This window comes from Neomonachus schauinslandi, chromosome 5 (genome assembly GCF_002201575.2).
Source record: "Neomonachus schauinslandi chromosome 5, ASM220157v2, whole genome shotgun sequence".
In the NCBI taxonomy this organism is placed as follows: domain Eukaryota; kingdom Metazoa; phylum Chordata; class Mammalia; order Carnivora; family Phocidae; genus Neomonachus; species Neomonachus schauinslandi.
Window position 1 is genome coordinate 5,813,118 of NC_058407.1, and position 12,367 is coordinate 5,825,484.

Below are 12,367 nucleotides of genomic sequence, written 5' to 3' on the forward strand. Positions count from 1 at the left end.
ACTCTTCACAGCTCCACTCCTGTCATCATGGATTCCCTACCAGAGTGTGCCCACTTCTGTTCACTCTGTAGTGCTTTTAGGTAGCTGCTCTTTGTATTATGCCCAGAGCTTATTGTGACTGTCTGCCGGGGGATTGGTCCACTAAGATCTTAACTCCACCATCACTGGAAGAAGAAATCAAGTTTTAGGTTTTTTTACTTAATGTTTTAAGAAAATCACCAATTTGTTATGCATATTTATGATAGATAACTTTGCAAGTCTGTTGTTTGGCTCTTAAATTGTTGTTTCAGTATTTCTGGTGTATGGAAATTTTTTATGTTGACGTTATTAACTGGGGAAGTTTATGATTCCCCCTCTTAAATGTTGCTTAAAAATCCATTCTTATTCCAATACCAGGTGAATATGTACTTGGATTTTTCTTTTTTAATGGTGCTAGTGTTTATGTTTCACTTCTTCAGCTATTTTGAATTTATTTTAGTATTTCGTATGGAGTGAAGATCTAATTTGATTTTTTTTCCAAGAGAGTAAGGTAATTTCCTAAACATAATATATGAAGCTGATTCAACTTGTAATGGTAGGCAATGTGTTTCTATTATAGAAAATTAATTTCTAACTTGCCAGAATTTAAGGTGAAAATAGATAGTATTAACAAACTATCAAAATCGTGGGCAACTGGGGGAAGGCAGGCTGGGAAAAAACAGGAAACTTTGTTTTATACAGTGAACAGCAGAGCATTAGACCACTGTCCCAGTGTACTTATTGATGCTGCCTGTATACCTAATGAAAATCAATCAATCAACCAATGTCTCTCTCACAAACACATACATGGTGCTAAGAGCAGAAGTAGAAGTAATTACCATTTATCAAGCATTTGCTATAATCACAGTCATGATCAAAATCCTGTGCAAATGTTAAATGCTAATAATATTAATCCTTAGTGGTAAGTGCTATAAGGGAAGGAGGCACAGTGCTATGAGACAGGCTAATAGAGCCCTGGTTATGGAAATTGGAGAAGGCTTCCTTGAGAAAGTAATGAATAAGTTGAACTTGAAAGAGGTGCAGAATGAGCTAAAGCATGGGCAGTGTGGTGGGGAGTGTGGCAATTGGCAAAGGAAGCAGCAAGCATGAGGGACCTAGGACAAGGAAAAGCATAACCCTTCTGAAGAGCTGAAGGGCCAGTATGGCCAGATGACCCCGTGTGTGTGTGTGTGTGCATGCGTGTGCACGTGTGTGTGTGTGCACGTACGTGCACGCGCGCACACACACACGCTTACACTTTCTCACGTGGCCCACATCTGATCCGCACGAGACCAGATTCCTTACAGCCACTAATTTTAGCTATCCAAACAGGGTAGTCTGTCTTGTGGTGTCTCCCACTTTTGCATCTCATAGCTATTGTTTAAGGATCTCAGCCCAGATACTTCTTGCCACCCTGTTATGGAAACGTGGCTGATGCTTAGTGTGTAAGTCACATGGACAGCGGGGAAGGATTTGGGGTTGAACACTTGCTGGTGACCAGTACTATCAGTCCTGAAAATAATTATCAATTATTTTCAACTGCTGCCATAACAAAGTACCACAAGCCTAGGGGAGAAATGGGGGGGTCTGTTTCTTGCCTTTTCCAGCTTCTAGAGGCACCTGCGTTCCTGGGCAGGTGGCCCTTCCTGTATCTACTGTCTCCTCTTTGGCCCTTCTCCTGTCCTCGCATCTTTTTCTGGATGCAGCTGGGAGAAATGCTCTGATTTTAAGAACTCCTGTGATTAGATTGGCCACATAGTTAAGCGGGGTGCTCTCCCATGTCTGTGTCCACACCCTTAATCACATCTGCAGAGTCCCTTTTTGCCCTCTGAGGTCACACTCACAGATCCCAGGGATTAGGATGTGGACGCCTTCCAGGCCTTTATTCTGCCTCCCACAGTGACTGAGTTCTCCAAATAGTGACTTTGAAAGAATTATTTCGTGGACATGAGAATTTTAATCGAATTCCTTTGTTTCTTCCTTCAACGTATGCTACTGCTAAGGGAATGCAGAGACATGGAGATATAGAATCAGCTTGATTTTCCTTGCTTTTTAAAAGTCAATTTGTAGTACAATTTTACTAAATTATTTTGTTTACTTTAGATTTGAAACTTCATATAAATTCATTGCTGCCATCTTCAATTCAATATTAAACATCTAATCTGTGCAACATTATAGAAAAAATGTTTAAAATAATTTTTTGTTTTTTTAAATCCAGATTTGGACTTAAAACCACCTCCAAAATCAATTGGAAACAATTTCTAACATCACTTTATGATTCCCAGTGGTTGGAAGTCAACAATACAGTTCCCCTGACAAAAAGAAATAGGTATGTAAAAAAAATAATAATAATAAAATAAAAGAACTAAATTTTAGTTACACATATCAGAATCTATAAAAGGTTAGAGAATATCTGAATTGCTTTTTCTTCATTTTTTTAAATGACAAATTCATCTTCGTTGGGTAATTATGAACTTTACGTAGTGATTTGCAGTTTATCAATTATTTCCCACACCGTATTCTTATATAAAATGGCCTTCAACTATAAGGTGGGTATAATTATTATTTTAAGTTTCTAGATGAAAAAAAATAAGACCATAAGCATCTTAACTAGATCTTCTGCTTAGCGATGGAGGCAGAAATGGAGCTCAAATGTTCTAGGTACACACATCAGTACTGCCAATGCTACATGGAGCTTTCAGTGCAAAATTGTGTATAAGCATGTTCGGTTAAGTGTTCAATAGAGAGGAGCAACCCACATTCACTTGTTTCCCGACCCCTCTCTGCGTGGTGCAGATATCGTGGGTCGGGGATTATTTGCCTTGAGCGCCATTATTTCTGTTTTCATTCTAATGTCTATTATAACTTCAGATTTACATGATCACATAAACTGTGGTGGGGCCCAAAATGTAAAAAAGTACTTAATAATATGACATTTTAGAATTTAGGCTTTTTCTCTAAGAAGTATTTTGTTTATGTTGGCGTGTATCCTGCACTGATCGCCTTATATAAATCTTAAAGAAAAATACAGGCTTTATAATCTCGACATGTTCATTGAAAGCACTATGCTCTATTGTAAAGTAAAATATACCACGGAGTTAATTCCCATTTCACCAGGTCCTATTCCTGTCTCAGGGATTTATGAATATTTGCTGAACTGCCCTGGTTACCAGCCTTCTAGGTATTTAGAGCTCCCTCCCCGCCCCCTTCACCCCCCACTCCATTCCTGGGATGCAACTCTCTGAGTTTATTTCTTAAGTGAAGTTACTTCTGTGTTTTGTTTTTTTAATGATTCTCTTATCTGAAAGATAGGAAAGAATTAAAATGTGAATTTTATTTACTTTGAAACAGTGAATCTCAACTGGGAGCAATCCCCGCCCCAGGGACCTTTAGCAATTTTAGGAGACATTTTTGGTTGTCACAGCTGGGATGGGGGTGCTACTGATATCTAGTGGGTAGAGGCCAGGGATGCCACTAAACATCCCACGGTGCACGAGACAGTAGCCCCCCACACACACACCCCCAAAGAACTACCAGGCCCTAATATCAGTGTTACTATAGAAGGTAATAATTAGTGCAGAAATTTCCGTTCCTTCCAGTGATCTGTAGAAAAACCAGGCTCCAGTGAGTCACATGAGCAACTCATACTCAGGAGTTCTACTTTATGTGTTTCTTAGAAATGGTAGTAGATGTGTGTGTTTATATGTTTTTGTACAACTAGAAAAAGCTAAGATGGCCATGTGGATGCCGCAATAAAATCCCCCAAACGAATGTGAGAATTGTTCAGCTGATTCACTATCCTTCTTTATTTAATGGGAAATGTCATCCTGTCTCAATGAACACTGAAAAGGAGAGGCTGACCAGGGCATCTGTAGATTGGTACCATGGGATCCCTGCAGCCCCCTTCTGATCAGGGTGAAGTTGGCTTTGATCTCCAGAGTGGGTGGTCGGAGGCCTTCGGGAGCACACATGCAGGCTGATGGCCCTGCGTTCAGGGGATGGATGGAAGAGGCAAGAAAGGGAGAGGAGTCCGATAATGTAGGTGACCATGGCCATTGTCAACAGGGAGGGGGAGATTATGAAGGTTGACATTCCCACTACTTTAACATGGGAAGCGTGTGCCCTCAGTTATCATGTGGGTGAGTGTGCCTCAACATGCTGCCCATACACACAGGAAAGTGATGGTCTCAGCAGTGATCGTGCTCTCTTCCCTGGTCTCTCTCTCTCTCTCTCTTTTTTTTTAAAGAGAGAGAGAGCGTGAGTGAGTGAGGAGGGGAGGGGTAGAGGGAGAAGGAAAGAGAGAATCCCTTAGCAGGCTCCACACGGGGTTCAACCTCATGACCGTAAGATCACGACTTGAGCTGAAATCAAAAGTCAGATGCCTAACTGACTGAGCCACCCAGGCGCCCCTTTCCTGGTCTCTTTTGAGACCAAAGACACGGACCGGCAAGATGCCTGGCCACAGTTAGCCGGCATGGGAAGAGGAGAGTGATGGCACAGCAAGGCTAATGGCCTCCACACCCTCTCCCCTGTCGGTCACCGCGCTGCCCGAGCAGCAGTGCCCAAGCACATTACACTTTCAGGAAGAAGAGCCATCCACAGATAGGGCGTTATGATAGTTGTCACGTGCTTTTCTTCTTCTTTTCTTTCTTTCCTTTTTTTTTTTCATTAAGAAAGAACAAAGTACAAGAACATAACCTTATTCCTGTTTTTCTCTTCATTCTCCTGTAGCATCACCTCTAGAAATCAATCTCGCGAGGAAAACATTCTCACAAAGTTACCCAGACACGAGGATCACTATACATCGTTGAAGAAAGCACTACTGATCGCCAACACTGTAAGATTTTGGAACCCTTCTCTGGTGAAAACCTCATTGTTTCTCAGAATGCGAACACTCAGAACAAGGCCAATAAAAACTGTATATTCATTCATTTATCCAGCCAACAGACATTTTTTGAGCTCCTATTATATGCTAGGAATTATTCTGAGCAGCTGGGGCTATAAGGCCCGACCTCAGGAGTTGGGTGTCTTTGGGGGATCAGATGACATAAAACGTGCTATGCCGCAGTAGGGGAGACGCCAGGGGATGAGAACAGAGTGTGGCAAGGTGTTTAAGGATGCAGTGACTGCCCATCATTCGCTGTTTAACGAGTAATCCCAACCTGTTGAACCTTCCCCACTCCAGGCTAGAGTGTGTGGGTTCATAACAACGTGTAACCCATCCGAGGAAAGTTTTCTTAGATCCAAAGAGCCTATTTCCTGGTTTAATTATACTGCAGAGAGGAGGCTAATTCATGAATTTGTAACTTGCTCGAAATATTGCTCCTGTCCCAATTTAATGTTTATTTTAGAAAGCAGCACTTGGATACTTTTGAAACATGCAACATTTCCCAAGTTTGTTATTTACTAAGTACATTCAATAACTGAATCTAGGAAATCTGGAGGGGTCCGGTGACTTGCTCTGCCTCAGACTCAAGTACAACTGTGTATAAAAGAGGAGGTGGTTGGCCTCAGTGGCAGCCTTCCTATAAGGCAGCTACAGGGCAGCATTCTGGAGAGGAGCCCATGTGGCCTGGAGGTGGACCGCAAAGTTCAGTGGTTTGCTCTCTGTACTGGAGACTCCTCGCCTCTGTCAATCTAGAATGCCATTGCTTAGGGTTTCTGAGCATAGCGTAGACTCAGAGATTTGGGGTTCTGTTTTCTGCAGGGGAGGGGGCATTTTAGCTAGCCCACTGTTCTAGTTATTCTTTCAACCTATATCACTTGATCTCTTCTACTGAATGAACAATAATATTGCATGCTTAACGATGTGTCAGGTACTGGTCTCAAGTGATTTACTTGTCTTCACTCACTTCAGCCTCTCAGCAGCTCTGTGAGGTAGACACTATAATTATCTCCATTTGATCCTTTCATTTCTGCCCTTATTTGCTGAGGAAAGGGAGCGTCAGTAGTAAGTACCCAGCTTGAGGCTCCCAGCTAGTGAGTGGTGGAGCCAGGACACAAACCAGCTACTCCGGAGAGGCCCACTGCTGCCCTGGGCAGAGCTGCCTGGGAGTGTGCTGGCTGGGCCTCCTCTTAGAGATAAATGAAGGCTTTTGTGTGTTTACCCACCTAAGCACCTAGTGTGGTATATTGAAGCAATTTCATTAAAAATAGTGAAATCTCATCTCCGTTAATGGAGTACTATAATCATGCTAACCACTCCAAATGTTGGACTATTTAACAGTCATTGATGTACTGTTCCACAAACAGAACTGATCAACAAACACGTCATGTGGGTGAGGAATGAAGTGCCTGCCCCACGCTGGGCCTGGCTGTGGGCACTTACACTGAACACATAGATGAGTAATGCAAAGGCCCTGCCAATGATGAGCTCACACTCTGGAGTGTTACATAACAGCAGTGACCATCAGATACCTTAGAGTTGCAGAGTGCATGGTTGCCAAGTGGGACTCCCAACCCCCCCACCATGTGTCTTGGTCTTGGGCACATTCTGAGACCTGGAAGGAGGAGAGCAAAGGGAGAGAGCCAGGAGGAGGCAGGCTGCAGAGGACAACAGTAGGAAGGAGGTCCCTCTCCTGCTGTAGAGAGGGGTGTAGAATTATTACAGGAAAGACTGCTTTAGATCTGCTCCAACTCATACATCCCAAGTAGCTGTATGTGCTACCTCTACACATTGCCACCTTCCCTCTGAGTGGACCTAGTCACCTCCATCACTTACATTTAAACCTGATGTGGTTCCCTTTCTATCACCCAGAAACAATTTGTACCCTGCCTGTTCACCCACTCTTTTTCTCAGTATTATTTGTAACTCACATGAATTTCTAAATAGAAAGTCCAGAATAATCTTCCAGAAAATACTAGAATTAATAATAGAATTTAGGTCATTGGATACAAGATCAGTATTCAAAGATCAATATGATTTCTGTAAATTACAATAAGCAATTAGAAAAAGAATTTTTAAAACATCGTTTCTACCAATATCTTTAAAAAAATCAAATGCCTAGAAATATACCTAATAAAAATATGCAAATTCTCTACATTGAAGACTACAAAGCTCACTTTTAGAAATAATAACAATCCTTCACTAACTTTCAGAAACTATAGGAGGAAGGACTGCTTCCCAACTCATTCTCTGAGGCCAATATTACCCTCATACTAAAGCCAAACAAAGGGACCACAAGAAAAGAAAACCAAAGATCAATATCCTTCATGAATATTGTTGCAAAAATTCCCAGCAAAATATTAGTGAACCAAATTCAGCAACATACAAAAAAGATTAAATGCTATGACCAGGTGGGATTTATCCCAGGATTGCAGGTTTGGTTTGACTTCCAAAAAATCAATTAATATAGTACACAATATTAATAGAATTAAGGACAAAACCACATAATCATCTTGATAGATGCAGAAAAACTATTTGAAAAATCCAGCACTGTTTCATGATAGCAACTTTCAACAAACCAGGAATAGCAGGGAAACTCCTTAAACTGATAAAGGGCATCTATAATGAACCCGTAGCTAACAGCTAACCATAGTTGATGGTAAGAGACTGAATACTTTCCCCCAAGATCATGAAAAACAGAACAATGTCAGCTTTTGCTACTTCCATGCAACATTGTACTGAAGTTTTAAACAGTGCAATCCTGAAAGAAAAGAAATAAAAGGCATCCAGATTGGAAAGGAAGAAGTAAAACTGTCTTCAGTCACAGACAACATGATATACACACACAAACTTCTACAAATAATAAAGTTCATCAAGGTTGCAGGATATAAGATCAATATACGAAAATCAGTTATATTTCTATAAACTAGCAATGAACAATCTAAAAATGAACTTCAGAAAGCAAGTCCATTCACAATAGCATCAAAAAGACTAAAATACCTAGCAATAAATTTAACAAAAATGCCTGACTTGTACACTGAAAATTACAAAACACTGTTAAAAGAAATAAAATGTAAATACATGAAGAGACAGACATTCCATATTCATGGATTGGAAGACTTGCTATTATTAAGATGGCAGTTCTCTCCAAATTGATCTATAAATTTAATGCTGCAAACCCCGTTAAAATGCCAACTGGCTTTTTTTGCAGAAATTTAAAAAATTGATCTTAAAATTCATATGGAAATGCAAAGGTTGCTGAGTAGCTAAAACCAATCTTGGAAAAGAAGAATGAAGTTAGAGCACTTAAGCTTCCAGATTTTGAATCTCAGTACAGAGCTACGGTATCAGGACAGTGTGGCACGGGCATGAGGATAGACATATTGATTGATGGAACAGAACTGAGGGTCCAGAAATAAGCCCTCACACTTTTGGCCAGTTCATCTTTTACAAGATCAGCAGGGGGAAAGGATCGTCTTTTCAACCAATGGTGCTGAGACAATTGGATATCCATTTGTAAAAAGATGAACTACCTTACCCCATACACAAAAATTCACTAAAAATGGGCCATAAACCTAAATATAAGAGTTAAAATGGCAAAATTCTTAGAAGAAGGCATATGCATAAATTTCTGTGACCTGGGTTAGGCAAGGATTTCTTAGCTATGATGCTAAAAGCATGGTCCATAAAGGGGGAAAAAAAAGCCATACATTGGACTTCTCAAAATTAAAAATTTGTGCTTCAAAAGATAAGCCACGCTCTGGGAGAAAATATATGCAAATGATATATAGGGTAAAGGACTTGCACGTAGAATATGTAAGAACTCTCAGAACTCAGTAAGAGGAAAACCCAGTGTAAAAAATGGGCAAAATATTTGAATAGACATTTCATCCAAGAAGACATACGAATGGCCAACGAGCACATGAAAAGGTGGTCAACAAATCAGAAGCACACTGAGACACCACTTCCCAACCATGGGATGACGATAATCAACCCACGTAGTCAGTAGTAAGTGTTGACAAGGATGTGGAGATGGAATGCTCCAACACTCTCATGCTGGTGGAGATGTAAAGTGCTACAGCCTCCATTGAAACAACAACATGGTCATTTCTTTAAATTAAACAGAAATGTACCACGTGACCCAGCAATTCCTCTCGTAGGTAGCTGCCCAAGAGAAGTAAAACCATATGTCCACACAAAGACTTGTGTGCAAATGTTCACATCAATGTTATTCATAATCTCCAAACTGGAAATGATCCAAATGTTTATCCACTTGTGATAAGATAAACAAAATGTGGCATCTCCATACAGTGGGATAATAACAAGGATAAAAAAGATCAAAATACTGATCCATGGTACATCCTGGGTGAACCTAAAAAATGTTATGCTAAGTGATGGAACCCAGATGCAAAGTTCATACCGATGCATATAGTGTATGATTCTGTTTACCTGAAATACCTCGGACAAAGTGAATACAGAGAGATAGCAAATAGCCAAGTTACCTTCGGTTGAGGAAATGGACACAGGGTTTCTTTTGAGATGATGGAGAGTTCTGGAAGCAGATAGTGGTGAAGGTTGCACAAGCTATAAATTTATTAAAAATCATAATTTTCCTACTTGGACATTAAAAATTTGATGACCACTCCCAAACCAAAAAGCAAGCAGGCATATATTCTCTAAATTACTTAATTTTCCCTAAGACACCCTTATATCCTTTTCCAATTTGGGACCCCAAAGTAATGGCTGGCATTTATAGACTGCTTTATGACTTAGCCCCTTTGTCACATTAATAGTCACAGTGTCTCTCTGTGAGAGAGGTAGGGATTCTTTATTTCCCCTGTTTTTCCAGTAAACAGTATCTTTTCATTTTGATATTTAATATGCTTATTGGTAATTTTTTATTCCAGGGGAAGAATTTGCCTCATAGTGTTTTGCTTATAATACGTTTTCTTTATGCAGCATGGCTGAAATTTTTCTTGCTAAGTAATTGTCCATTTATGTAATTGATGAGGTTGGTGGGAGTGAAAATAAGCATAATTAATATTTTTAGTAAATTGGCAAGTTGTAATTGAATTGCCGGGAAGTTGTGTGCCCTCTGCTACTGAGCCACATAGCCCTCAGGTGGGGTTGGGGCTGGAGGAGCCAGCACTTAGCCTGTCCCGAGGCGGCGGTCAGCCTGTGCCAGCAAGATCGGCCTCTTCCTCACTTGGGGCCATATCCTGCCCACATCCTCATAGACAACATTGTGGGAATGGCCCCTGGAGAGTTCCAGCATCCCCCCTGCACCCACCCAACACACTGCTCTTGGCTCACAGTGTTATCTAGTGACCACCACCTGAGGGATTCTTGCTTCATCATAATTCTGTTTGGCCAGAGCTCACTCTTTATTCAGTGATGCTTAGTATATATAACGCTTTTCCTTCCTTTTTCCTTTTTTAAAAAAATTCCCTTATATACACTCTCATGCTCAGAAACCTGATGGACGGATAACAGGGGAAGAATTGCGACGTCTCCTAAATTGCATGGTTGTAAAAATCAGTGATTCAGAATTCAAAGAATTGATGCAAACGCTTGACCCTGGGGACACTGGATGGGTCAATGTCTACACGCTTATCGAACTGCTTGAAGAGAACCCTAAGGTGAGTTTTATGACACCTCCATATTTGATTTTCTGTTGATGGCAGGAAACTTAAGTATTCTTAGTGAAATCAGAGGTGGTAGGTGAAATAGTCTTAAATAAAGGACTTCACGTTTTTCAGCTGGGTTGATTTTCATTTTTTAAAAAAGATTTATTTATTTGAGAGAGAGAGAACGCACATGCGTGCATGCACAGGGGGAGGGGCAGAAGGAGAGGGAGAGAGAATCTCAAGCAGCGCGGAGCCTGATGCAGAGCTCAATCTCACGAACCTAAGATCAAGAGCCAAAATCAAGAGTCAAAATCAAGAGTCAGATGCTTAACCAACTGAGCCACCACGTGCCTCTAATTTTCATTTTAATAAGAGTTAAGTTTTTGAGTTGTTCGATTTTAACTCTGTGTCAAAATCTTTTTTTTTTAAAGATTTTATTTATTTATTTGAGACAGAGAGAATGAGAGAGAGAGAGAGCACATGAGATGGGGGAGGGTCAGAGGGAGAAGCAGGCTCCCCGCAGAGCAGGGAACCCGATGCGGGACTCGATCCAGGGACTCCAGGATCATGACCTGAGCCGAAGGCAGTTGCTTAACCAACTGAGCCACCCAGGTGCCCTCAGTGTCAAAATTTTACTGAAAGGTGATATTTGACATTTCTGGAAACCCCTCCTGGGATGAGAGCACCTATGTGTGCAGGATGTATCTTCTTTTAACAACATGCCGGCGGCGCCCCTCCTGCAACCATGTCTTGCACAGGCATGTTTGTGAATTACTCCTCTGGTTCTCATTAATATTTTTAGAGTTTTTATGTTAATTCCCCATTAAAAAAAAATGCTTATTGCCTCTGGTGATCCGTACTTGCTTTTTGAAAAGTTGACAGTTTTATTATTAGAAATGCTTTTATAACTTTAATAGTGATTAGCACTTAACAATTTTAAGAACTTTAAAAAATTAGATTAGTGTCAGGTAATGCATGTGATAGGCATGAACAGATTCTTCTTGAAATATTTGTTATAGACTTCCTTTAGCAGGTACAAATTAGTTTTTCACTAATATTATGATTTCTTGAACGCCCACCTTGTGCAAGGTGGTGACCACATCCTAAACCAATGTCATTTGGTCCTTCTTGAACCCTAGTTCAAAAGTAAGTCCCAGAATTCTTAATCTCAGAAAACAAACAGGGTTGCTGGAGTGGTGGGGGGTGGGAGGGATGGGGTGGCTAGGTGATAGACATTGGGGAGGGTATGTGCTATGGTGAGCGCTGTGAATTGTGTAAGACTGATGAATCACAGACCTGTACCTCTGAAACAAATAATACATGATATGTTTAAAAAAAGAAGAAGATAGTAGGAAGGGAAAAATGAAGGGGGGGGAAATCGGAGGGGGAGACGAACCATGAGAGACTATGGACTCTGAGAAATAAACTGAGGGTTCTAGAGGGGAGGGGGGTGGGGGGATGGTGATGGGTATTAAGGAGGGCAGGTATTGAATGGAGCATTGGGTGTTATATGCAAACAATGAATTATGGAACACTACATCAAAAACTAATGATGTAATGTATGGTGAGTAACATAACATAATAAAATAAAATTTAAAAAAATTTAAAAAATAATGTCTAAAAAAAAAAAAAGTAAGTCCCAGGGCCCTCACGCACAGAAAAGAATAATTGTACCTTTTCCTGAACTTTGTTATATTAGCTCCTGAGAATTGTGGTCTCTGGCTGTCACAGCAACTCTGCACACAGCTTTTTCCCTAAAAACAAAATATGGACACGTAAACAATCTGCTCTCCACGTGACAAGTGGCTCGATCTTTGCTCAATATAAACCACATCCT

The 12,367-nt window shown here is 40.6% G+C and overlaps 1 protein-coding gene across 1 annotated transcript in view; it reads left to right on the forward strand.

The window, feature by feature from the left end:
• Window positions 1–12,367, forward strand: part of EFCAB6 (EF-hand calcium binding domain 6) — a 206,050-nt gene that overhangs the window by 76,532 nt on the left and 117,151 nt on the right. Inside the window, exons 9-11 of the mRNA XM_021687790.1 lie at window positions 2,237–2,347; window positions 4,750–4,855; window positions 10,375–10,542. Of these exons, the coding sequence (XP_021543465.1) occupies window positions 2,237–2,347; window positions 4,750–4,855; window positions 10,375–10,542 (385 nt within the window). The remainder of the gene's footprint in view (window positions 1–2,236; window positions 2,348–4,749; window positions 4,856–10,374; window positions 10,543–12,367) is intronic.